The sequence below is a fragment of the Orbicella faveolata genome, unplaced genomic scaffold (assembly GCF_042242905.1).
Source record: "Orbicella faveolata isolate gen_17 unplaced genomic scaffold, um_ofav_v1 contig_1, whole genome shotgun sequence".
In the NCBI taxonomy this organism is placed as follows: Eukaryota; Metazoa; Cnidaria; class Anthozoa; order Scleractinia; family Merulinidae; genus Orbicella; species Orbicella faveolata.
The window spans coordinates 24116150-24144040 of NW_028301536.1; the positions used below are offsets into that span (position 1 = coordinate 24116150).

The 27891-nt window shown below is 38.6% G+C and overlaps 1 protein-coding gene and 1 long non-coding RNA gene across 4 annotated transcripts; both read right to left on the minus strand.

The window, feature by feature from the left end:
- Window positions 1–164: 164 nt before the first annotated feature.
- On the minus strand, window positions 165–2065 carry LOC149118480 (uncharacterized). Its single transcript, XR_016202784.1, has 2 exons — window positions 1559–2065; window positions 165–494 (listed from the first exon to the last, which is right to left on the minus strand). It is a non-coding gene; the product is annotated as an uncharacterized LOC149118480 (long non-coding RNA).
- A 3187-nt stretch (window positions 2066–5252) lies between these two features.
- LOC110066501 (uncharacterized) lies at window positions 5253–27384 on the minus strand. 3 transcript variants are annotated; one of them, XM_089271122.1, is made up of 18 exons: window positions 27083–27384; window positions 25020–25214; window positions 23402–23612; window positions 22372–22694; window positions 21799–22006; window positions 21682–21705; window positions 21026–21088; window positions 19885–20218; window positions 17908–18261; window positions 16652–16681; window positions 13896–14085; window positions 12863–13048; window positions 12281–12359; window positions 11408–11532; window positions 10614–10766; window positions 8950–9121; window positions 8240–8433; window positions 5253–7325 (listed from the first exon to the last, which is right to left on the minus strand). In XM_089271122.1, exons 2-18 carry the CDS (start codon window positions 25050–25052, stop codon window positions 7104–7106), a joined length of 2901 nt encoding a protein of 966 aa, XP_089127248.1. In that variant the 5' UTR covers window positions 25053–25214; window positions 27083–27384; the 3' UTR covers window positions 5253–7103. The 3 variants fall into 3 exon arrangements, with proteins under 3 accessions (XP_089127248.1, XP_089127293.1, XP_089127203.1); XM_089271167.1 differs by lacking the exon at window positions 27083–27384 and adding an exon at window positions 26798–27018; XM_089271077.1 differs by lacking the exon at window positions 27083–27384 and having other exon boundaries at window positions 25020–25226.
- Window positions 27385–27891: the final 507 nt, after the last annotated feature.

The window sequence follows — 27891 nt, forward strand, 5'->3', positions numbered from 1 at the left end:
TGTCAATATGTCCATTGTGCAACAAATCATGTAAATATCAGGCAAATAATAGTTTTGTCTGTCTGACATATACATACAGAGAATCACTTGGTCAAAAGATCAGCCTCTAAGTGAATCAACCAGTCAATCGTTACAGTAGTCCAATTAGCGAATCCAGACCATCAAGTTCACGAATTTTATTTCTTCCAAAGTAAAAATTCAAACCATATTGAATGCAAAGTTTGAATTTGGCTGAAGAATAGTTAAAAAGGAAAACAATCTCATTTCCTATTGATTTGAAAAATGCATTGTTCAAAGGGTGTTGTTTGAGAGCCCTTGTTATTCATTGTGCAAATAGACCAAGGTAGAATAGATTGCATGTCTGAAGTCAACAAATCCCAGAACTTGGCTTATTCAAGAGCTATTTACCTGGCTCCCCCAAGGGCTGAATTGCAAAATAGAACAGTTTTACTGCTGCATGAGGCTGCGATCCACTGTCATTGTTGGCATCTGACCTGAGAGAAGCAAGATTACTCTCAGTGACAGGCTTAACTTACAAGTTCACTTATTACCATCTACTAAACACTCAATTCAATAAAAGAGATTTAATCAAAACAGTGCTGATGTCTTGTTAACATTTGTTTCATTTCTAAAAGGTCAGATTTTGAGAGCATTTCAAAATATTAAGAAATGCGTAATTTTCTAAAAAAAGCATGATTTTGAAAAAGGAATGCATAGCTATCTTTCCAACGCTGGCTTTGGTCGAAATTCGTCGAAAAAGGCTGGATTTAATGAAAAAACGTGTTTCCTTTAACATTTAAAGAAACTGGAAGTGCGCCCAATATATATTGGAAGTTACCCTATCAGCGCGTGCGCAATTTACACTATCAACGCACTTCGGTAAGATCAAACAAAGCCACACAGAGTTAGTTTTGACCTTCTATTGTTCTTGTTTTCCTGTCTTATTCTTATTTTGTCTCTGCTTGTACTTTTTTTACTTTGCAGTTTGTGAAACACAAAGAAAAACATCTGAAATGTTGGCAAATTTGGAAGTTATTGAGTTGTTTTTATTTTCCACGCTCAGGCCGATGTAAGTAACCGGAAGTGAAATTTCACCTCCTTAACAACGCGCACGGGCGCGCGCATAAATCAGTTAATGGGCCCTTAAATTGCTGTTTCCCTAAGGAGTTGGAGAGTTTTGACCCACGACATATTCTCCTCAATCCAAATATCAGAAAACATGTATATTTGAGTTTGTACAACATATATTTATCACTGAACGACTTTTATTTTATCGGTAAGCCTAAGGTTAACTTAAGCTTAAGTTTATTGTAAAACGATTAATTTTGAATGAGCATTCCCCCCTACCACCTATTTCCTAAGGTTCCCCTACCCCAACACTGCAGGTAAACACGTAACGTTACTCTTAATGTACACACATGCAACGAACATTTCCTTTCTCATTAACTGGTAAGCTTATGGTAATTATTAAGTTAAACCAGAAGCATATCACCTAGGTGATATGCTTCTGGTTAAACTGCTAGGCAATCAAACTGTAAATGCAATTTACGAGCTTTACCTTATTCTGGACGACTGCAGGTCGAGGCCGTCAACAAACAAAACGCGTCCTCATCCCGCCTCCTGGCTGCGACATGCCAAAAAAAGGTAAGGCAAGTTAACAATGTTTCACCTTCAGAAAATATCGCTGGGTTACGCTGATGAATAACAAACCTGTGAGAGAAACACGCGCTCAATTTTTTTCTGTTTACGTTTTTCTCGCACGCGTGCACAATGGCGGAGACGAATATTACACTCGCAAAGATTAGTGGGAAATAGCACAACAAAACGGGAAGGGAGGGGAGGTGCGGGTAAGAGAGAGAGAAAAAGTGCCTGAGAGCATAGCTAATAGCTGACAGGACATAGAAAATTTAATGTTTGGTTGTCAGGAACTGAAAGATTTGTCATTACGCCTGCGAAGTTATTCCAAAGCTTAGAGAAATTTGGTGCTCATTTGGTGCATCAAGTGGAAATGAAAAAGTAGAATTGTCAGGACTAGCTGACTTTCTAATAGAAACGAAAGCGAGCCACGTGGACAGCTATTCAAAAACTGTCAGGGATGATTTTGGGAAGCTAGGAAACTATTGAAAGGGAGTCAGCGAAAGTTCTAAAATCTCAATTTTCGTCTCATTTACTTTCTCTTCCAATGGAATTCCCTCTCTTTATAACCGCACGGTCTCTATGTACCATTTGCTCAAACCTTATGAACGGGATTTCTCTGAGAGTTGGGAAAGGCTGAAATATTTTGACACAACTGTCTCCTGACAAATCGTGACACTTTTTTATCTGATAGGTCATACAAAAAGGTTAGATGAATGTGTAAGCGTTTTCTCTGATAATCTTTTCCTACCAGAAACAAGACAAAATATTTCAAGCGGATCTAGTATACTAGTTAACTCCTCATCCGAAGTGTACGGAAAAGGTTATAAAAATATAATTAAGAAGCATGTATTACACTATGAGAAAACAAGACGGGAATTTGAGAACATGAGAAAAATGCAATAGAGCCAAATGTTCTCAAATTCCTGTTTATGAACGTGACTTTGAATCGCCTTGGCTTTGGGGGACCAGCTATTGATCATTTTCACTTCTGAAACAATGAAACGGACGACATGTTGGTGTACGTACCAAAGTAATCTTGTGGGAGTTGAACTCTTTTTCTATGTAAACACTTTCGTTGGGTTTATGTTATATATTTTGCGCACAAAAATCTAGGCTAGCGAAGTGAAACTACACATTTCCTCCTTTGATTTACTCAGCAGAAAGCAGCGTTGGTTTTGATCGAAGAGAAGAGGGTACACAAAACGCAGCCAAACTACAGCTTTCTGTCCATACGAAAAGTCGTACACATTTCGTCAAGACATGTCTTCAAGGTATTTAAATGCCATTAACACTAACTTTAAACTTCCAATAAACAACTTATCCGCTACAGTCCACAAGCGGCCTCGACACTCGAAAGTCCGAAATATTGCAACACTCGAAAGAACGCGTATGGACGAACATCTAGATGACGTCATTCGCCCCTGAAGAATTGTTTGGGGTTGGTGTCCATAGAAAGATAGATACACAAAGACTCGATTGTTTCTCCATTACCCGATTAGAACTGCGTTCTCCCGAACACAATAAGGTGCCGCAAATTAAGGTTTGGATTCTTCCGTCTTTTTCTAGTTTGCACTTAAAACTGAAGGGTGACGCTCTTTTTAGTCTTTGTTATATTGTACCGTTGTTGAATTGAGCGCCAGAAGAGAGGCATTGCGACGCTTGTTTACTCAGACCGATCATAATAGACCAATTTCGATATATTAAAATTCAGCCTAACACAATAGACGTCAGAACGAGGCTCTGGGGAATAAACCCCACAAACTCTGTATTTATTCCCCTGAGCCTCGTACTGAGGTCTATTGTTTTAGGCTGAATTTTAATATATCGAAATTGGTCTATTATGATTGGTCTATTGTCTTGATATGCATCAATTAAGGTATCAGTATAACCCATTTGACCATCCGCGCGCGGCCCGCTCTAGCGTTCGTGGCTTTAACAGAAACCCATATAAACCGTATATTTACTGGAAGCTTAATAACTACAGATTATGACCTGACCTGTTTAAAACGGTAAAAATTTACCGTGTTTCGAAAATGTGAATATATTTACAAAGCTTCACGAACCCATAAATCAAGGTATACGCCCGCTAAATTTAGGTCGGAGAAAACGATTAACATGGCATCCGTTTCTTCACACATTAACCTCAAAAACCGTGTCTCAGATTTTTGGCACATGCGTTTGTTATTATTTTACAAGAGGATAAAGTTACAAAAGGGAAAAAAATAGGACTGCCCGCGAAAAAAAGGCATAACTTTTTAATGAAAAGAGTAATCAGAATTCGCAGACACGGTTTTGTCGGCGATCGTTCTGACAACATTCTCTCCGAATTTCAGCCAATTTGGTCCAGGGGCTGCCGACCTGGAACTCGAAATGCACGTACAACTCCCCTATTTTTTACTTTCGAGAAACAGAGAAAAAATAAAATTCGGCGGCATCCAAGTGTTATGAGATTATCACACCAAGGGAGACACCGCAGAGGAATCAACTTTCTGTATAACAATAGGACTGTGACAGTTAACATGGAACAGGTACAAATTTCCGCGACGGCGCGCGGAAAATTATTCACCGGTGAATAAACCGCTTTTTCATGTGTGAAGTCAGAATTCCAAAGTTAGTAAACGTGAAATTATCTTTTGATTTACTATATTAGCGTTCGAAATTTTACGTATCGGTTGACTAATCTTCAAAATTATGAGCATGTCACTGTTAACATGCCGAAGGCCAGTAGAAAGTTCCCGAGAAAATGCAAGCGCACAAAGGGATACGCTGGCGAGGACGTCGTAAACGGAACTACATCGACTGATGTCGATGCAAAGGCAAAGATACTGGAAGAAATGACAATAGCTGGGTAAGAAAAAAAAATGTTGCACTGCTGATTCTAATTTTGTACAATCGATCTGCCTTTCAATTTCGTCCACTTCTCTTCGTCAATCTCCTCTGCTTCGACAGTTTCTTGCAACAGTATTTTAGCGCGGCTTGCGCTCATTTCGGCTTGCTCGCTGGCTTCGTGATCGCGATCGTTGTCGCGTTCATCCAGCAATTTTTCTTGATTGTAAAACGAACCCTTTGTCGCTTTCCGCTAATTTAGCGGCCCACTCTTTGTTGAAAGTGTTTTTCGCCTTCTTTGGCCTTCCTTTAGCCGATGAAAACGGGCAAGATCGCTCTGTTTTCTTCGAAGACATCCGCCACTGATTATGGCACGCGAATCGCGTGTCAACTCAGCATGATCTTGATGTCATGTGACTTCTTGCCTCGATAATTAATTCATTTGACAGAACTTGTCAACTCTCAATTAAGTTATTAATATGCAAAATAATCTTTCTCGCGCAATAACTAGCGGCAGATAAAATATTTTTTCGTGGAGTTTTTTTTTATCTTAAAGATTACTTTAAGATTTATCCAACCGCTTAAAAAAGTAAAATTATGCAAAATTGCAAATTTTCCCCTTACTGATACCTTAATTTCTCAGTAGGACCGGAAGGCGCAGTAGTCCAATGGTTACTGCGCTGAACTCTATATCGCATGTTCGGTTTCCGAACCCTGACGGGCGTCTTGGGCCAGACACTTCACTCTTTAACAAATAAAATATTAAAAATAACACCAAACCTGTCAAATCTTTCAGTGGTTTGCTTTATATTTTCATCCAAATTTGCTCTTTCAATACAGGAGTAGGTTGCCATCGTAACATTAGCCGCATGTACATATTACGGACCTATTTTTACCACTGTTAAACATGTTGTAATATATCAAACACGAAAGACGGTGTTTGACCACATTTCCAAACACCGAGAAGAGAGTTGAAAATACGACGCGTAACAGAGTATTTTTGACAAACTTCGAGGTGTTTGGTAATGTGGTCAAACATTGTTTTGAGTGGTAGATATATCTTCTCAATCGCAACTAAAACGAAGGAGAAAATGGAGAAATAAAATCGTAAAAATCTATGCTAATTAAGATCAGATATCCAAACACCGTCACGGTCATGATTTCCTTTATTTAAACTTGATGAATCATTAATGAGCTGGAGAAGTTTTGGGAAAAGTCTCTTTCTCAAAAAGCAAATTATTTCAACTGATAACGGAGGCTTTGGATAAACAATTAAGAATAACAATTAGCGATTATAATTTTGAATGACGTTTTGATGACTCGTTCATCATTCTGAAATTCGTAAAACTAAAAGTCAGATTCTCGTGAGTCCTTTATATACTAAGAATGCGTGTTAAAGTCTCGTGGCATGTGATTAAGAATTCTACAATGTGGAATGTAGGGTGTTAATTAGGTACTAAGTAGTTTTGCTTTGATTGAGTCAGATTTGAAAATGATGAACGGGTCATCGAAACGTCATTCAACATTATTATCGCTAATTTTTATTCTTAATTATTTTAACTAAAGCTAGTAAATAGTGCCACATGGCGGATTATAAAAGAACGCCCGATCAGCTATCGCTGTCAAGTAAATAGTAGTCTTAGAAATATTTACTTGTACTTATTTATTCTAAATAGCGAAGCGCGCAAGTGACGTTATAACTCAGACAAATTCAGACAAACAAAACGGAATGGTGGAAGATTTAAAGCTCTTTCAAGCGCGTAAACAAGTGTTCCGAAAACAATATTTAAAACGAAAATTTGGGGTTCATTTGCCTTCTATTTCTCTCAGAACACGCTTATGTTGTCTGACTCTCGCGGGGTTCCAATAATTTGCATTCTATTTTTAGAATTCGCGCGCTTCGTTATTGCGCTCGAAACAGGAGCCATTATGGCTCCTGGCTCGAAATCATTTGACTACCTATATGAATAAAATACATGTATGCCTGCTTAGAGGCTTTAGTGTTTCGTGCAATGTAGTGTTAATTTGGTTGAGCTTAAAGTGTTAAAGGAATTACATCTTTAAAGAGTGTCTCGGTGACCCCATTAGTGGTTGATTTATACCCTGATCTGTTAAAAGACTCGACATATTGTCTGCCAACAGGAGACTTGTGGTCGATCCGGCAGGGATGACAATAAAAGATGGGATGATTTCAAATTATTATAAATTACATATCAAAATGATGAGACCAACTGCTAATTTACTGCAATTATGAATTTTATGTAAACTTACTGACTCCTTTATTCAATTTAATTGTATTTTAAATTCATTCGATTCATTGCGGTTTAAGTCTTGACTCTGAATTTAACTCCATGCGTTAAATGACTATTTCTCAACTTTACAGAGGTTTGCCTTCCTAAGCATAGTCTCAAGAAATGTTTTAGCTCACCTATGTTGTCTATGTACCAGCAGGACGTTTTGAAAATCAAAGATTACATGCTTCCGTTGCCGTTTGAGACGAACTAAAAAAAATTGGTTTAACACAAAGTGGTATTTTCTTACATAAATATTTTCCTCAGGAAAATGACACTATAATCGGCACAAAAAAAAAAATGAAAATGAAAAAAGTCACTGGATCAGTCCACGATCACTAGTTCAATTTAAACACATTTCCCATTTTTTCCTCTGCGAATCGCGCGTCCTAACTTTTCGATCTCATTCAGGAGAGTCTCCTGGAATTCTTTTGCCTCTTCTCTTCTCTTGTTTTCCATGGCCATCATTTCATCTCTCAATGCATTGAGTTTTTCATACACATCCGGGTCCCTTGTGATGTGCTGGACGGCTGCCGAAGACTGGGCCTCGCTGCTCGCACGTGGGCACATCTGAATTGAGATTATTAATTATTCAGGCTTATTTTAATAAGTTTAAAAACTGGTAACTATTACCTTTTCACTTTCATGCTTATGTTTCTTTCTCTAAGTTCATATTTTCTCTGACTTGGGGAGGTGCAGTAGCTAACAACTGGTGCAGTGACTAGTTCAGATCGAGGGGTTTGGACTCGGGTCCGTCAGTGGTCGACACGTTTAGCAACAGCGTTTTCAGGTCAACGGAAAACCGCAGACGGCAGTTTCAGGTTAAGTGTTTGGCGTTGGATGTTTGTGACCTCTATTGGTTTAGCTACGAAAACATGAAAGAATTATTTCACTTGAAGAGGCCGCCATATTGAATTTCCAGACAACAACAGAGTTTTTTGGATTTTCAAAAGGCAACAAAAAGTTCTGTTTTCGCTCATTGGCTAAAAATTTTATCTAAACTTGTACTAAAAAGACTAGTTTACCGATTTTCTTACTGAGCACGTCGCATAAACAGAAATTCAGGATTGAAAAAAACGTTCAGGTAAATCACTTACGTGAAAACCTGCTTCTCGGAGCGCAACCCTTGGTCACGTGACTCCTAGCGGTTTGCCGTTTGAGGTTTCCTCTGAAAAACTTGGTGCTAAATGTCACTATTGTGTTGTGTTCTTGGGCAAGACACTTAACTCTCCCAGTACCTCTCTCCACACGGGTGTAAAATAAGAAACTGGCGAACTGTCACGGAAACCTGAAAACATTCAGGGCTACCAACCCGTGAACCATTAATATACTCCAAGTCGCCTCATGCTGTCGTTTATCTTTATAACAACAATAAAGATTGTGGTTTTAAGAATTTGAAATCTCATAAGCCATCAGACTCTCGTAAGACTTCATTTCGGATAAACTAAACCTAAATCTCAACACATGGGTCATAAGTAAGGTACCTTTGCAAGGACACGAATTCCTTTGTAGCCCATTGCGACGTAAGGGAAAAGTTCCGTTCGTCCAGAGATGTACTCCATTGAAGTACGTCCTACCACATGGCTGTTCTTGAAAAAGACAATGGGAATTACGCCATTTTTTGCCCCATCGAAATCAACTTCACAAGCCATGAGATCACCACGGTACGCCATTGCGTCTGAAAGAAAAGAAAAACATTGCTTAGAAAAGAGTACTAAAGAGCACTGAGAAAAATTCCCAGTATATGCTCACGTCACGCCTGTATGTATACATATGCATACATACATACGTTTATTCCACGTTCCCAAGGGGCTTTTCAGTGCAATATGCAACAAACAACAATAAAATACAATAAAATTAATTCTATGTGAATAAAATTTAAAATGCACTAAGAAATTCAAATCTTATAGAAACGAAAGATGTACTGAATACAAAGCAACCTCGTTCCCACGGTGTCTCTATGTCCCAACAACAGAGAGGGAGAAAGAACCCGGTAACGAGGTTGAAAAACAAAACCAAGCCTTTGAGTAAGTCTGTTAGTCGGCCCGGAGAAACGAGAAGAGAAAGTCGAAACGAGCAAAACCACGAAAGATGAAAGAACTCATCAAAAACCTAGCCGCCAAAATGAACTCAAAATTAAATCGCATTGTAAAAGTAGGAAAACTATTCACAGTGAGACGAATCATTAGGTTACCTGCAACTTCTCTACCCAGGTTATCGCCACAGCGTGCTTCAAATATTTTACCATCATCAGCATGATAACCGACTGTTCCATCAATCCACCCGGGCATGTAATGACAGTTGTAGCCTTGGTACACAACACCCACCCCCACAATTCGCCTTTCACCACTCTCCTGAATTAGAACCTGAATGACAAAGGGTCACCAAAGGGTCGTTAATTTAACAATTGATTCGTGCCGGCTTTAGCGTGCATCACCGAGTTATGCAAGCGGAGAGTTCGAAGAACACGAAAGAAACGTAAGAGCTGCTCGAGGCGCAACCAAGAACTTAAGCTTCTTGAGGGCTCTCCAAACTTCGCCGGCAAGTGCATCACAACTCAACGATGCACAGCTTAAGTACGAATTATTTGTTTTGACATAGCCAATGGAAATGGCGAAGCGAAGTTAGCTTTGCTCACGCCATGAGCGTGCATCAAGGATTCCTGAAGCACGCTTGTTTTTACTGAGTTCGTCTACGAACAAACTTCTTTAACCTTTCAAGGTACAGTCTAACCTCGCGTGTGTGGGCACCCTTGGCATCTGAAAAACGTGTCCACATGGTAGAGGCGTCCATATGTGGGGGGTTAAAACTGTAGTGTTTATGTGTGTCTAGGGACAGAGCTGACTGTCTGATTACGAGAGGCGTTCGCCTACAGTATGTGTCTGTTGACAATAGCTGTATCAGTAGACCCTATCAAGCCGTTTACGAAAGCCTCTTGGTTGAGGACTATTTACCAAGTTCCGAAATCCACTTGCTGTCGAGTTGGAGCTCAAAAAGTACACGTAGTTTCTTCGCCAATTTCGCTTTGAGAAACAGTGCGGAAAGAGATGCGGGCTAACGGCTACATGACGCTCTTACAGTTAGCTCTTGAAGACACCAAGAAACACAAAAACCACAGTAATGCTCAAGTTAGTTGCTTCAATAATTGTAATGATGAGCTGGCAGTAGAGACATCAAAGCCGAAACGTTAGACTTGGCCCATTTAACGATGTTTTTTCGTAAAAAGGTCGGCAAAGGCTAATGAGCACTCCAGTCATCAGTTACCAGTCATCCTGTCATTTACAAGATGAATAGGATGTAAGTTCCTGGTCACGCTTTTAGGTGGCTCAACCGAGCAAACATATATAGGCACTCATTCCAAATCAAACTCACTTCGCAATCCGCTGTCCGCATTTAATTAAGTCACATAGTGGGTAGTGTCCAGTTATAGTCATACTCATAATCATAGCAATATTTCAATTTTTCTTAGACATTTCTGTCCAATGGGGAAAGGTACAATGAGGTTAACCTTATGTAAAGCACCAACCCGGAAGACAAGGAGAGACCACAACACTGGGAACTGCGTGCCCTACTCTTTTCGATAAGTGTGTGGGTTCTTAAAAGTCCCCTGCTTACCATGTAACTCTGAAAATGCAAGAGACGGGCCTACGGTTCATAGTCCTTATCCGAGAAGACTTGAACGTCTAACCCTTTGCAGATGTAACTACAAAGGCAGCACATTCTCCTCAGTTATTTTAAGACCCTGAGTGTTGGTCCGGTCTGGTGCACGAACCCTCGACCTCCCGCACAGAAGTCTGGCGATTTAGTACCAACTGAGCTAACCATGCCATTCACAACAGTTCCTGTTAAATATCTCACCTCCAACCTGGGATTTTCACGTGTAAAGGGTGTCAGACACCGGGCACCATGATATTCCGTGGGAGTTTTTGAAGTATCACAAAGAGTACAGGAAACAGGACCCTCGTAGGTCAACAGGCAATTTTCGATCCCAATTCCAAGCGACTGCCATGCCTGCAACAACAAACATAACACAGTGTAAGGAAACTAAAATGCTTTGTAACGAGGCTGAATCAACACTAGCAGTTATCAAGAACGCGAGAAGTTCCAAATTACTCAATGTATTCCTCGACTTCTCTAAACAACTAAAACTTTTTCTCCATTCTATTATACCATGTTCACATGTCTTCTCTTAAAACGTTGTGTACTCCCTTAACTATCTATAGAAACCTTACAATAACTGGAGACTGACTAGAAAACTTTCGGGTTACTTCAGTCTCCAGACTCAAATTGTACATTTTTTTCTGTCCTTTTATCTACATGTATTTTTGTAAAACTATAAATGTGCGAGTGATTAAAGTTGTTGTTATTGTTGTGGTTATTGTTGACGATTGCTCCTCTTAAAACATCGACTCTGAAATAAACGCGAGAAAACGCTATGATATACGTCTGAAAATAGAGAGAAAAAAGGTTTTTCCTAAAGGATGACAAATCACTTCCCGAGGAGCAAATACATACTTTTCTGCGGAAATGTTCTCCAAAACAAACGAAAATCCACTTTTACAGTGGCATTTCCCTGAACATTCAGACCTTGCTAAAGAAACGATCTCTCAAGAGGACGAGTAGATCAATAATGTATGGTGGTTTCAACTCACGCAAGCTTTGGCGTTGAATGTTCTCTGTTCACAGTCTTGGTGTCGGAACAGCTGTCGAATGATCTGATTGGCCATCTGCCGATTTTTGTCCGTTTCGTGTAGCAGCTGATCCATCCTTCGCTCGTCTAAAGGCAAAGATAAATGAAAGAGTAAAAAGTTAAGTCTGTCCTCGAGCGCTTCCATAACAAGAACCTACTACGAGCATGGCCACTCCCCTTCACTACTCCCCCTAGTCCACAGTTGGTTTCCCCTCTAAGTTTTTTCGATCAGTAACACAATAAAATCCTGTCTTTAGAACGAAGAGCTGAGTTGACACGCGAAACTTCAACTCTCGATATTTGCCAAGTTGGAAAGACCTCGAGAGCCTGATTTACGAGAGACTAACTACCAGTTCAATCTCGTTCCAGGGTCTCTCTCTCCTGGGCGAGAGAAAAGGGGGCGGGAAGAGAGAGACCCTGGGAACGAGGTTGCTGCCAGTTCAGGGAGATATCCTATCATCCCCAACAAATGTTGATGAAGCCTGCGGTTTACGTTGCTAAGCAACATCGATAGGAAACCCTTTGAGTCCTTAAATCGGTATTCAAAGGTTACTCCCAGAATGAACCAGGCAAGTATTCTTTCAAAAAAAATCTCCCGTCGACAGACCAATGTGAAAATCATCCTGTTGCAGCTGTAACGCATCCGAGAAGTCCTCACTTTAAGCAGAAATATTCAACTTATCGCCTTCTGGCGAGCTCTTTCTAGCTTTCACGTCATACCTAGTCCTATGACGCACATATTAAACAGCCTGCAAGAGCTGTCAAGAAGACTTATTCGCATGCTACGTTACACCTCTCGATTACACACCCTTGTAATGTTACTGTCTTTACCAACCTGTAAGCGGAAATGAATAACCAAAAGTTGCGAAGTAAGTTCTCGTAAGTTTCATCACCACTTGATCTAACGCTGCATCCTGTAAACAAGAGAACCAAATCAGAAACAAGTTTCGATCAACAATTAGTCCTTATAGAACAGTTCAGACTGGATCATTCATCGCCAATTTCAAGAGTAGTCCGGTAGGCTGTGGACGAGACGTTTGCAGTCCGTTTAAGAAGATCTCACACTCAAGCTAGCTGAGGTTGGGACGAGAATTGACTTGGAGTAAAAGGTCGGGAAGTTGAAGCTGCTAACGAGGTCTGTGGAAGTGCCTATGCGAAAGACAAATATTGTTTTGTCTCTTTCATGAAGCTTATAGTAAGAGTCCAACGAAATCTACGCCCCAAACGAATGGTTCTTTCGCGATCGTGTTTGAAGCACTCCTTGAATTCGGAAAAAACTCATTGAAGTTGTTGACTTTCTAAGCACAGCAAAGTCCAAAAACACTTAACACAAGATTTTTGGCCTGACAACAATGATCCCGTAAGGACCCGGCAAATTTTGCGCCATGCGTCTTAAGACAAAAAGAAGCGAGCATACCCTTCGTTCAACATCAACTCCAGGTTTTTCGAAGAACTTCCTTTTAAAGAAACACCGCTGACACAGTTTGGATAGAGCGACAAGTGGCATGCTTATAAGGTTGAAAGGGACTGGCACCGGATGGCATGCACTGTAAGTGTTGATTGCTGTTGCCTTCTTAAACGACCACTCTCTTAAGGAATTATCCTGTCACAAAACAAGAAAGGTACATTTAGTAGATAACTAGCCACAGGATAGATAGTTAACGATTATTTGGTAATTATTCACCGAAGTGGATGTGAACAGTATTCACTGACACGTGCGATTTTTATTTAGGGCCCACAATCCACTCGACGACTTCTGGAGGATCAAACAGCCCATGTAAGGTTGAAGTTGTTTGATAGCTTAGCCGAAGCCTTTTATGAAACACTTATGTAAACTTAGGTGTAAACGCAACAGAGAAGCACCTGAGCAATAACAGCACAGTCAGTTCTCAAAGACATGTACATGTAGTTGAATTCTAGAAAGCTATGGTTTCTCGCTAGACAACGGAGCACATCTCGTATCACGTCACCGACAACATGTTGACATCGAAATTTGCAAACAGACAAGCTAACAAACTTACGAGTCGATTGACATTGTAGTCGCTCGAACACCTAATATACCTCACTACTTTACTCTAGTTTAATTTTCTATTGGTGTTTGGTGGCGAGGAGACTTCTCTTGGTGGCGAGTTCGTTGGTGGCGAAATCCCCCGGTGGCGAGGGGACCAAATACCCACTATCTGCACAGAATAGATGGTGAGTAGCGTAGCCAATCAGAGAACGGAATTCGTGATAGAACGCTGGTAGATTTATACTAAAACTCGATAGAAACACGGTGCATGGTTTCTATTTCTTAAATCAGTAATGTCCAAAACTTTGCATTGAAACCTCACATGAGTTTTGAATATCTTTTGACGTCATCTCTATGATATATAGAATGTAGGCCAAAGTAAAATGTAGTCTATTTCTTAAAAGAACGATCCCAGAAAAACAGAGTGACGGCGTGTTACCTGGACCTGTTGATAGGTGTTGGTCAGCAGAGCGATCAATATGTTAGTAAGAAGAATAACCCCCATGACCAAGAACAAAACGTACAACAAACAACCAAGGGTGTTAGACAAACTATCATCTGAACTGAAGAACTTCCGACTGGTCATTCCAAGCAAAGACCACGCAAGATGTTCCGCTATTCTCCACCAACTGCAAGGAAAAAAAGAGTTTTGGGGAAGCAAGGATGATACAGTAATAGAATTTAATAAGGCCTTGAAATTTTCATGGATACAAACGACTGCAAATCTAAATGGAAGTGCTTTTTCGATTTTCATTTATTTAAGGTAGGCGGAAAATTAGTTTTTCTTGGTAATTTGGCACCAAAAGATGCCAGAAAACTTTGTATAAAGATGATTTTATCCAAGAACTTATTGAACTGTGGACGGACTTAAATTATAGGGATTCCTTTGCCTCTCAAGCTAAGTTCAGTGTTGGACATATTTGGAATAACTCGATGATCAGAATCGCAAGCAAGATCATATTTTATAAACATTGGGCTATAATGTAGGGGTGATGAAAATGAACGATCTCATGACAAGTGATTCAAGAATAATATCTTACAGTTGTTTCAAAGATAAGTTTTGTTTTCCAGTTTCGTTTCTCGAATTTTGTGGAGTATTTTCGGCTATCAGGAGTGCTACGAGATCTCTGAAATTGACATTACCAGGTGAAAAAATTCTAGAAAATGTACTGTTTTTAAGTTAAACTCATCCAACAAGCCAAGTCAAGCAGCTTACAAAATCCTTATCAACAAAAAGTGCACTCGCCCAGAGAAAAGCCAAAAGAAATGGATTAGAGACTGTGAACTCGTCAATGTTGAAAATTTGGACTGGGAGTCAATTTATCTACTACCTAGGATACGTTCATTAAGCACGAAATTAAGGAACTTCCAGTTCAAATTTCTCCACAGGAGAATAGCTACAAACTCTTTTCTACTTAAAATTAAATTCTCGGAATCAAATCTTTGTTGCCTTCGTCAAACAGCACAAGAAAGGTTGCTTCATCTCTTCTGGGAAAGCCCAATCACAGAAGCCTTTTGGAATAGCGTTCAACAATTTCATCTCTGTTGATTTAATACCAGCCTCACAAGTTTTAACTTTATGCCAATGTTTAGGTCTCAAAGGAGAGAAAAGCGCCTTCTTATTCAATTATTGTTTACTACTTGGTAGATTTTACGTTTACTCTTGTAAGTACAAAAATGTTCGACCATCCTCAATAGAATACATGTGCATTAATCAGGTTAGATGCAATTTAAAAATAGAAAAGCATGTCTCAATTACTACGGGAACGCAAAACGCATTCCAACAGAAGTGGCACAAAATACTCCAATCATTGTAACTCCCTGTTCTCTCCTTTGAACGTTTGTTTAAAGAGGCAGTTTAATTGAATAATATTTAGGTTCTCCTTTTCATTTGAACAGCTTTAACTTAGTATTTCATGGCCCTATATTTTTTCGCTCATCTTTACTTTCGTTAGTTGTTAGAATAGTGTATTAGTAGCAGCAGTAGTATTGTATCTGTTAGTTGTATTATTATTATTATTATTATTATTATTTATTTATTTATTTATTTATTTATTTATTTATTTATTTATTTTTTGTCCCTATTAGTAATATCGTTGTTATTTTGGATTAACTCCTGTTAAAAAGGTTGTTATATTGTTAGTGTTGTAACCAATGTTGACTGGTACTGTAATTGGTAATTTGTAAGTAGTGATAGTGATGTGAGTAACCTAAGTTTTTGTAATAAGTAATAAAGTGTAGTATTGCAAAAAAAAAAAAAAGGATGGCACAGTGCAGTCAAAGCACTCACCTCCCACCAGTTTGGCCCAGGTTCAATTCTGGCCCGGTGCCATATGTGGGTTGAGTTTGTCATTGGTTTTCCAGGTTCTCCACTTTACCAACGTTCCAAATTCAAATTCGACCAATATAGTGCACCTGCATGAAAACCAGCTGAGGCTGATGTGGTTTCCACTCTAAATATTGCAATTTAGCTCACCGATACACACGTAAGCCTTTTATCTGTTAATGTTAAGGCCACATACAATTCCAAAATCGCAAATCTTTTATCACCAACCGTAACAAATTAACAGGCCATATTCATATTCCTGGCACTGGATTGGAACTAGCATGGAATTGAGGCTAATACAAGGAGGCTTTTCAAATGCAAATGACATTAATTTCTTTCTAATGATATTCTTCCACAAGAGTCTACACTGCAAGCTAGTTCCAGTCAAATCCCAAGAATAGCAAATATGGCCAATTAGCAAATGAGAGGCATGGCACAAGAAGCTAACGAAAACTCCACTGTTGATCACTTATTCCCATAATGTGTCCTAACACACGTGAATATATGAAAGATCATATAGTTGAACTGTGGAGAAAGATATGAAGGCCTAATTGATCATCGCAGTTATACACAACACTTGAGCAGCTGTTAAATCAAAACCTGAAAAAAATTCAGGCTTGAACAGGACCAGCTGCTGTGTATATAACTGAGATGATTAATCAGGTCTTCAAATTGTTCCTAAGCGAAGGAACAGAACATACATGAACAAATAGTTCACTAAATACAACCAGGAAGTTGGAAACAGAGAAATTGCGACTACTAATAACTATTGCTATTCAACTTCTTCTTTTCTGAGTAGCTGAAGTGGTTGCTCAATTTCTCAATTCTCAACAAACAGATTCTGTTAACACTCATTTAAAAAAACTTACCATGCAAAACTGTTACTAGCATCACATTTTCTGTAAGAAAGGATTTTTAAACACTATTAAGAACATTGCACAAGAATATTGTGGTCCAGTTACCCTCCTGTGAATAAACTAAGTCCCCAAGAGTTGGTCGCCAACTTGCACTGGCCAGGAGGATAAGCTAGATGTTCTGTAACTTCACTCCATGAGTGTTCAGAGTCATGGAAAATTAAAGCTGGGAGCTGCTACAGGCTTTATTTCCAAGGTAGTCCCTCTCAGGTTACTGTTAGATCACTCTGGGCTTCAGACATCCAAGGAGGGTCTACAAATAGCCTAGCCTGTGATGTGAATTTTACTCGCCTGGGCAGGGCAAGCGACTTTTCGGACATTTTCAGCATCCACCAAACACATCCACCGGAGGACTGGATTACATTTCTAAAAATAACTTGTAATCAAGAGAGACTACCTTGAGAATAAAGCTTATATAGGTTACCGACTCTCTCACCTTCATCCTCTCTTATTGAACCTAATGATGTAGGAATAATGGAAAAAACTTTCAACTAGACTATATTTTAACTTTCATAGATTCCACTCTCTCTTTCATGCATTTGCACACTAAAATTCAACCTAAAACACGGAAACTCACTCTTGAACTACGTGATTGGGATCAGGCAGTTTATTTTAATCCTACACATACAAGCAACACAGAAAATGATTCTGCTAATTACAATCTTCAAATAAACTACAATAAAACTAGAAGCCCATCAAGAGCCTGTACAAGATAATTATAAATAAATAAATAAATTACAAAGATTATAACACAACGAAAATCATTACTGCCCATGGAAGTGGGTGGGCGGGAAAGCTAATGCTATTAACTTGAAAAGCACGAATTAAATAGATAGCTATTGCACTATTGCTAGAATGATACTGATGCACGCTAGATCTGAAACTAGGTTACATACTAGGTATTGAGCAATACTACAGTTATTTTACTCTAAAGTACGTGGTGGAATTTTACTGGCTTGCTATAGTCTCATGACTTTGCTATAAAGTTGCTCAATCGACTAAAATTAGGCTGTGACCTTTGCCTGAACCCAGCTGTGAAACTAATGAGTGGTTGTCATGTCTAGATTCATATTAATGGTATTAATATTCAACAATTATCAAGACATCTTTCATATATGTAAGTGAAAAGGAAACATACTTGACAACAGATACATGTAAGCTTGATGAACTTGAAAATAAGAGTGGTTTATAAAAAGCTTGACAGTACTTACAGATGCTTGTGGGAGCCATTATAGGAACTGTATGATGCTTCCACAACATAAATCTTTGTCATTGCCAGCGAGAAACCCAGAATAGTTGAGATAAACAACCAAAATATTGCCCTCAAATCTCTCAAAATCTCAAAAACAGCAATTTGTATGGTACCCATTCCTCTAGCAACTTCCATCACACGACCAAAGGCTCGGAGTGTCAGAAGCAGGGCGATAAAACCGTACAAATAGCCAGCCACAGCCAAGGATCTGTTGCCAGACACTGACGTAGATACAACCCATGTGATCATGTGCAGAATGAATGTGATGACATAGATAGAGACAATGATCAAGTCCAACATATTCCAGCAATCACTGAAAGATAAAGTCAGCATTGCGCTAAGTGGCTTATCAATGGTTCCTGTAGCATTAAGAAACTGGAAGTATTTCTACTCCCGCCCTTCCCCTCCATCCTAGAAGTAGATACAGCATAGGATCCTACAACACTGAATTTAAACTTAACTAAACAAGGTTACGGGAGATGGTATACTTAAGTGCTTGGCAACACTCCACCACTTTTCCGACGTCAATACTTTAAAGGATGAATACTACCACTGTTTATCAAATAATGCTACAATACCATAAATGCCCAGCCATTGGCGAAATATTATGTCAATTTTCATGGCATAATAGGTTACCATAGCAACAGTACAACCCGTTAAAATTATCATAATTGAAACTAAAAAAAACCGGTTCACCAAACTTGTTCTAGTGTTAAGGTGGCTAAATAGCGCAATGATTTATCGCCTTTCACATGCTAGTGTCATGTTTTTGCATTCGTTTTAACACCCAGTCCTCTCAAACTTATTAATTGTATTAAGCAATGATGATATATTGATTTACTGTCATCTCTGTTAAAATCTTGGCTTTTAATCTTGAATTATTAATGCCCAAACAAATGCGTTTTTTTACCATTTTTTGGCTTTATTTGTAATTATCTCGAATTTTCTTTAGAGAAATTTTCCAAATTTTTTACAGTACACCCTGCGGGATACAAATTTTAAACACAAAAAAGTAGCGTTTGTAAAGGAAGTTTTTTAGATTTTTGCAAATTTATGTCTTTTAGCACTGCGGAAAAACTGGTCAGGTAGACTTCCCTGAAAAACGAGGTCCAGCTTAAGTAAAGTATTTCTTTCCCGTCTGCCAATTTTTACGGAATTCCACAAAGGAAACGCGAGAATTCACTGTCAGTTTTGCTTTTTGTGCTCGAGTAGACGTCATAACATATTGAAAAACAGATGTTTTCCTTTGAAAGCGCGCAGATTACTTGAGCTTTCATCCTAAGCGCGCATGTGATCATAAAACTATAGGGAGCCACCTTAACAGCACTTTAAGCTTAGTAAAATTGAGGGTATTTTACAGGTCATACTAATAACACATAATAATAAATTAATTTTTTAAGAGAAGGCTTCCAATCACATAGAGGTGGTTTTCAGGAGGGTTTCCATGTTGCGCTATGTTAACCTGTTGTGTTGCAAAAATGATAGCAATGTGTCCACCAGCAATTGGGCAGTTTTTTTATACCAAGATTGTAATATTCATTGATAAAGAGTGGTTATAATGACTCATATAATGACTGTTGCCAACAACCTTAAATCAGTTGGTGACACAAGTAAATCTTACAGAATCAGACCACAAGTACCTTTATCAGAAAATAAGGCATTAAGATTTTCAATAGCTTGGTTGAATGACAGACAATCTCTGCAGTCTCTCTTTCTCCTCATGGATCATGTAACCAGAAACAAGTCAAAAAACTTGTCTGAGGAAAAAAAAAGTCTTAGGATGACTGGAGGTGTCTGCCTTTCATCAATGATTCACAAAAGGGAAGATTAAGGGAAGTGCTACATCATTAAAAAGTTTCAGCCCTTTTTCATCATATCGCAATTCCAATCGCTGCCATTCATTTCAGAATTAACTTTTACGAGGTGCACAATGTACCTGAGGTAGTTGGCAAATTTTCTTAGCAGGACAGTTTGGCCTGATGAGTCTGCATCCTGCTTGATATATAAACCCTCTTCATGGGTAGCGCTGAGGAGTAATCTGCTGCACCTTCTTGTTGCTCTTCTCCCAGCCTTTACAGCAACCATAACCTTGTCAACCTCCAGTACAACGCGTCCAAGAAAAAACAGCAGTATGACGCATTCTAGTTCACTAATGGTTAGAGTTGAAGGCATGAGGCAAATGACAAAGAGAAGGCCAAGAAGGACAACAGAACTCAGTGTCTCACGAAAAAACAGGAAGTACGGAGTTGTGAAGTAGTCCATATAAAGCTCTGTAGAAGAAATTGGGAACTTAGTTTACATCTAAAAATTTGGCTTCAAGTAAAGCTTCTTAACAATATTGTGAACAATTCTTCAGGTACACTGTGGCAGTGATAAAATGATGGAATACAAAGGATGACAACTTGAGGAGGCTCCACAAGTGAAATAATATTTCATAACATATAATGCTTGCCTGCAGCCCTGTGAACAACTTAAGAATGCAAATAAACACAATTTTCACAGTTATGAAACAAGAAAAAACCCTTAGGACTAAGTGCATAACAAGGAGCACCACTATTCAAAAGCCATGCAATTTCCTTGCCACAAGTTCTCTGCTTCTACCGTTCAGCAACAGGAAGGAGCAAGGGCTTCAGTGATGGATTGATTTGTAAACAGACAGCTGTACAGTACTGCTCCAATCTCAATTAGGCTACTGATATTAAACAATGCTCCCAACAACATTACAAGTGCATGTAGTGCTCTTGTATTACACAGGTCATCAGGTTTCACCGACTCTCAGCCAATATGTCAATTGACACTCAGCCGAGCATCGGCTGCCTTGTTCTTCAAATGGTAGACTATTGGCTGCCACTATCCTCAACGCTTGTTCATTATGTCAGTTGACACTAGCTGACACATTGACCATTACATTATGATCAACTCTCACCTGCATTTTGGTCAACTGGTGGTACTGTATATCACTTGACTTTCAACAATATATTGTGTATTGTTAACCATTGGTTTTGCTGAAATAGTCTTAAATGTCAGCCATCTCCTCCCCTAACCCACAGAGGCAGAGAAAGAAAAGTCTCTCTCACCTGTGCCCATATGAGGATAGAACTTGTAAGGGTACAGCTTGCACTTTAGTCTGTTTTTCAAATCTGAAATGGCCATTATTTTGAATACGTATCTAAATTAAGCAACATGACAAGGCAACATGAGGTCTGAACCAACACTGAGGAGGCAATAAATATTTTGCAACTTTGACATAAATTAATGGCACAAGAAATGGACCAAGTAACGCTAGGGTATCAGCAAAGTGTCAACAGAGTATCGGCCAAGAGTCTGTGGATTATTGACTAAGTGTCAAGAGGTAACCGATGTCAACCAGCATATCAGTCTGAATTGATTGACATACTGGCCAGTTGTCATTCGGCATGTCCATTGAGTATCGGCCAATATGTCAACTAACACTCAAAAGTATTAAACGATATTCAGCCCACAGGTGCACTATCTAAAGCACAACAATTAAATCATTTACAAAATATTATTCCACCAGTCAGAAACTCAAAAAGGTTTAGCCACCTTCAAATTTACAAGTGACACGGTCCAAACCATTACCCTTCTGCCTCCATTGACACAGGAGAATCCAGTACATTTGAATTGTGTTTTAAAGATTAATAAGTAGTAGTGGTAGACTGGTACCCAAACTTGCTTGCCTTATTTTATATTTAAGAATTCCAACATTTCTTACCATATATGTCTTTTCCCTCCAAGCCTATAATATAAACATATAAACAAACAAAAGAGTGAGTCATCAAGCCTTGTGAATTTCAAGTTAAGCTGTGTGATTAGATGTTTGTAAATGTACCTTGTATAATGGCTGTTCCCACTGTCCTTGCAAGCTCAAATTCTTCAAAATGAAGGGCATTTTCCTCCATAATCTCTTCCAGTTGTGACTGTTTCGCTTTTTCACCAAAACCAACAGTGACAACTTTAACACCCATTTCCTTGATCTCCTTCACTTGTTCACAAACTCCAGGCACATTAGTCAGGTCATCAACAAACACTATAAGTGCCTAAAGTGGAATTATACATTGAATTACACATTGTGCATATTTAGATGTTTATCTTCATTTTTAAGGAAGCAGACAGGATGGACGGACAGATGGAAAGACAAACAGACATGCATGTGGACTGATGGAAAGAAGGAAGAAAGGAACTATTGAAGGAGGGAGGGAGGGAAGAAATGTTTTCATACTTATAGGTTTTATACTAGGTACCTTGGATGATCAGGTTTTCCATTATTGTTAACCTGACTTCTTTGCAATTGGTAAAAGAATAGTCTATTACATGTACACCTAGAAATAAGGATTTTTAAAATCACTTGTGAGTGGGGATTCATGTGCATGTGGCTTAAAAAGATCCATCACTTATTACTTACCTTCTTGCTTTCAATGCGTACACAGGAGTTTTTGAAAGCATTACAAGCAACACGAAGGTCATCATGAAGCTGCGAGGATGTTGAACTGGACTTTTTAAATCCATTTATTCTTTCAATCGTTTCAGTCTCACTTAGACAATCCTCTTCAAAGGTGATGCTCATAGAAGTATTGTGTTCTCCATTGCCTTGACACAGAATGACACAGTAGTTGGCAGAGTTGCAGCCATATTGATGGACTGTGTAACTGATTGTCCTCTTAATCAGAGAAAATACTTCTTCTTTGACAGCTTTGGACAATGACAGAACAAAACACACCTCCCTTTCTGTGAAATTGATGAGAAAATATAAACAACAGCCTCCATTTGGCACAAAAATATGCTTGGATATTTGTCTGTGGACATTATCTGTTCCGTGAAGCAAGAAGTTTTCCAAGAGCATAGCTCGAAGAAAACTGTGAGCTTCAAGGAACAGCTAATGTCCAAGGAGAAATATCCGAGCATATTTTCCCACAAAATGGAGGCTATTGTGTTTATTATCCTTCAAATATTTTTCGCAACACATGCAGTTTAAAATTGGGGAATATCACTTGCCTGGATATTCCCCAGTTTTAGCCAGAACATAATCAATCAAATGACCCATTTAGACCAATCATGTGTGAGCAAAAATATTTGAGGGAACATAACAAGAAATACACTTGAAGATGGCAGACTAATAGGGCTTTCAATGCTAGTTGGTTTTAAGAAAAACATTTTGCATGGTTAGTGGCCTGATGTGTGATGTAAAAATTAAAAAAAAAATGGCCAACATGTAAAAAAATTAGGGTCAGGTGCATGTAACAGAGGATTTGTGGAAAGGGGAACTATTACTCATTACATGGTATGTCTTTGTTGACAAAATGTTGACAGATATTTTCATTTTTGTAACTCGTGAATGAACAATCATCAATAAATGATGATTGTACTTGTTATACTTCACAAAATTGATACTTAAACAAGATCGCAAACCACAAACATAATTTCTAATGGCACACCTGTTTTCTTCCTTCCATGAATTTTTATTTGACGGATGATGAAGAAAAATGCCAAAAGGAAAGGGAATAAAATGAAATCAAATACAGCCAAGACATTAAGAAAGATATATTTCCAGTAGCTAGAGCTTGTCCAAGATCCTTTTCTGATGGAGGCAAAGGAACCATACCATTTGGATTCAAGTAAGTTGTACATCACAGGATGAGAGATAAACTAAAGACAAAAAAACAGCAATACATGCATAAAATTTGGAAAATCCTGTTAAACAATAGACATCAACCACAGTAAATACATGCAACTGCAAACCTCATTTACATTTTTACAGATACCTCATGGGACATATTCAATCAAATGAGACCATTTAGACCAATCATGTGCAAGCAAAATGGGAACATAACAAGAAACACACCTGAAGATGGCAGACTAATAGGGCTTTTAATACTAGTTGGTTTCAAGAAAAACATTTTTGCATGGTTTAAGAGGCCTGATGTGTGATGCAGGCCAATCCTATGAAAGGATTGGCCTGTTAACCCACCTCCAAGGCCATCAAAGAAGAGGAGACCGTACTGTTAGAAGAAATGAATGCTCGGACACGAGCCAACGCCAACGACAATGTACCACTCACTGGACCTTTAACTGATGCTACACAATATAAACAATTTTATTGTGTTTCAAATAACAAAAAAACTTCCATAGATCAATTTTTACTAAAAATATATGCCAGGGGGCAAGTGTCACCACCTGGCATACATTTCTTAGTAAAAGTTGGCAAGTTTGGAGTCCCATATGTTCGTGTTTTCATGGAACTTTGTAGACAGTCAAACCTCTGTTAAGGAGCCCTCTGTTAAGCAGTCACTCTCTATGAAGAGGTCACTATTCAAATTTACGAAATTTGCTTCACATATTTACTGTATATTTGACCTCTATTAAGCGGACGCAGTCACCGTTTGGACTTCCCAATTGGCTAATTTTATTGTAATTCAACTCTGTTAAATGGTCACCTTGTTTTATTAGGTGGCCAAATGGAGCACAATTTTACACTCACAAGGAACTCTCAATGGCACTGAACAAAGTCAGTGACATACTCCACTAAATTAAGTCATGCAACCACAATAATCACACACAACGACAACTGATTTTTTCTCTTCATGTTAAATGTGACACTAAAACTGTCAATAATCTGCTTTAAGGCAAAATGCTCAACGCCTGCCTCACGAACAACATTAGTGTAAAATCTGTTGATAATTGCGTGGATTTCTAGCTACTTAGATAATTTTGCCTCACAGTTGTTACAAACAATAAATGTAGTTTGCACGGTTACTTTTGTTTTCTTGTTCAATGTTTTGCCCCATACTGAGCTAAATTTTGATCACCTCTTTTAAACAGTCGACCTGAATTAAGCGGTCACCTGGCTATTTCCAGAGGGTGACTGCTTTATAGATATGGATATATTCTGGAACAAGACAATGTGAGAAAAATTGGTTTGTGTATTTAGAGAAGCTCTTATTTCGCAAATTGCCCAACAATTAACCCTCCTGCGTCCCACTGGTCATGCTAACACTGCAAACACTTGATGAAGCAGACTTCATTTATAATATTATTTTTACCAAGTTCAAGTACCTTTTTATGCTCTGTATCAATGGCTTTCTCCATAATGCCATCCAAGCAACTTCTGAATATGCCCCTGGAATCATGGTCTGACTTTAATGGGTGAATTAATGCAGCAGAGAATTCATCCAATGAATTGACCAATGATTCAAGTTCATTTCTCTCAGCCCCACCACTGTCTGGTAGATCTTTGAGTTTTTTCTTCACCTGCATCAACATAATTATTTAAACAGAAACAAATTAAATATGTGTTAAAGAAAGAAATTATGTACTAAGCATCAGCAACATACAGCCAACATGAAGATTTTACATATATGCACTAACACATGAACAGGGTTGTACAGGGGAGTCTCTGGCATGGTTCACGAATGGAAAAATAGCAAATCACAGATCACAGATATCAAAATTTCATTTTCCCGAATCACGAACATAAGTAAGAAAGGTACTCTTTTTAATAACCTGCTCTTACGCTAGAAAAAGAGTTTAAAGAAAGCAAAATCATGAAAGACTAAATTAAGGCTCCATATTGCAAATTGCACACCTAAATCACTCTCGATAGACGACTCTAACCATTTGTACTCTTTCGGAGGACTCACATCTCAAAATCACATAGAATAGAGTGGTAAAATTCTTCACGGTTCATGCAAAACCTTCAAGTCATGGAACACAAAGAATAATTTCTTAAATTCTCCTTTCACAGAAAATAAAACAAGAAGACCCCTGTGCAACCCTCCATGAACATGTAAACCTGTGATCATATATGAGTCCACATTATTTTATTTTCTTACTAAATGTAGTGCTAAGCCCCAGAGAAAAACTTTATTTTTCTAAAATGATTACAGTAGATTGAAAAACCACAAGTAATATACCAGTTGAAAGGTATTGTTTGGGGTATGTCCTAAATCACCACAACAGACATACAAGAATTCACAAATTAAATTGAGGAGTCTGCAAAGTCAAAAAATGAAAACACTCAAGAATACCTTATTCCTTGTATATATTGGGTATACCCCTAAACAATAGCTTAATTTGCAGCTCTGGGTGGGGATGTGCTGCTGCGACCCTGGAACCCTTAGCCTATACCAGAGCTAGTTCAGCTGAATTTTGCTACCTCATACTAAAGTAAACTCCCCAAATCCCCCATCTATCGACACTGTTGATGCTGATTTGCGTAAATTTAAACTTGCCAATTTGATTTTTTTATATTATTGAGTGGCAATTCCTGGTTTCCTTAGTCTAGATAAAATCTTCAACCAACTAGTCAGTTTTGTGAAAAATTATACCCTATTCTAGACCCAAACACTCTGATTTATATACCCTATCCTGGAGTAAACTGCTTGAAAACCATACCCTTCACAGCGGCACATACCTATATAGCCCATATATGACAGTGCCCCCCCCCCCCCCACCACCCCCCGGGCTCTGGGTGTGCAGATTTTTGTCAGATATTCACTTCACCATAAAATTGTAAAGCGTAAAAGTTTCAAAAACTTGAGGGGTGGTTAATCAAGTCTGATTCAGGAAGGGGTACGATTTTATCCTTCCAATGTGAAGATCTCTCAAAGATCCTTTTAGGGTCCAAATTTGAAATGAATTGGCCAAATATTAAGCTTATTATAACATTTTGTGCCATATGGCACTATCAGGGCTTTTAAGGGTTAAATGTGTTAAAACACTATAATCTCCAAGTTATCAATATCTGACCTCTCTTTGCAAAGCTGAATAGCATATTAATTTTCTCAGTTTTGATAACATAAATAATAATGGTGAAACAAAGGCACATAGCTCACCTTTAAAAACTGATGAAGTTGTAACAGTAAGCTTATTAATTTAAGTGTTATGTCATATCAATGGAAAATTTAAACGGCCTGATACAACAATTTTTGAGCTTAAATAAATCTTGTAATTTATATAAAAATCCAAGTTACATGTAAACAATGTTGATCCCCAATGTTGGTTGCTGCTCCCTTGCCTGCAGCCTCGCTGCCATTTAAAGGCCAGGTCACCGAGCAAAGAACTGTAAAATGGTCTATTAAAGTTTCAGCCAATAGTGAACTCAAGTAAGCATGACTTACATTCTAATTTTCTGGCGGTAAAAGGTCTGCAAATAAGCTCATCAAGAGAAGAATTTTCTCCCCTCAAACAATTCATGTCTTGATCGATGTCGTCTTCAGGAATGACTCAGAAAAAAAGACTTCTGGTATTTATTGTGTCTTGTCTCCAATGTGGACATAAGGTCTTTACACGTCGACAGAGTGAAGAGATTTCAACAGGAAACGTCTGTACTTCAACCTCGAAACAAAATAAAATGACGGCCGCTAATGGCGGCCGGCAACAAGACGCACGCGCATGCAGTTCCCGCCAAAACTGTTGCCCAGTGCTACTCGTTAATAATATGCTAACCAAAACAGACGAAGGCTCTGGGGTAGAGAAGGAGCGCCACAAACATTTACCACAACAATTGCCGCAAGCGCCTCAGTTTCTGATAAACCAAATGCTTCCAACGATTTTACCCTCTTCACACTATTTGTGTAAAGCGGGTGTAGAAAGCCAAACTTTTACGACGATTGTAAGAGCTTATTAGCGCTTTGGCCAAACCATTGATTAAAGAACACATCTTACCTCAAATGCTTTGAGTAGCGCATTGGTCTTGCAGTTTGTTAGAATTTTAGGAGTTACGTATTCTTGAATCAGGTCAAAGTGTTTCCCACTCAAAGCTTCGTCGAGTCTTCTCTCTGTAACTAAAAACCAAAAGAAGTGAGCGAAGATGATAATTCTAAAATGTTATTTTCTTCTCGAGTTTATGGAGGACAAACAGCTGAAAGTAAAGTCCACTTACCCATCCGCTCCTCTTCTTTGAAAGTTACTTTAATCCACGGACACG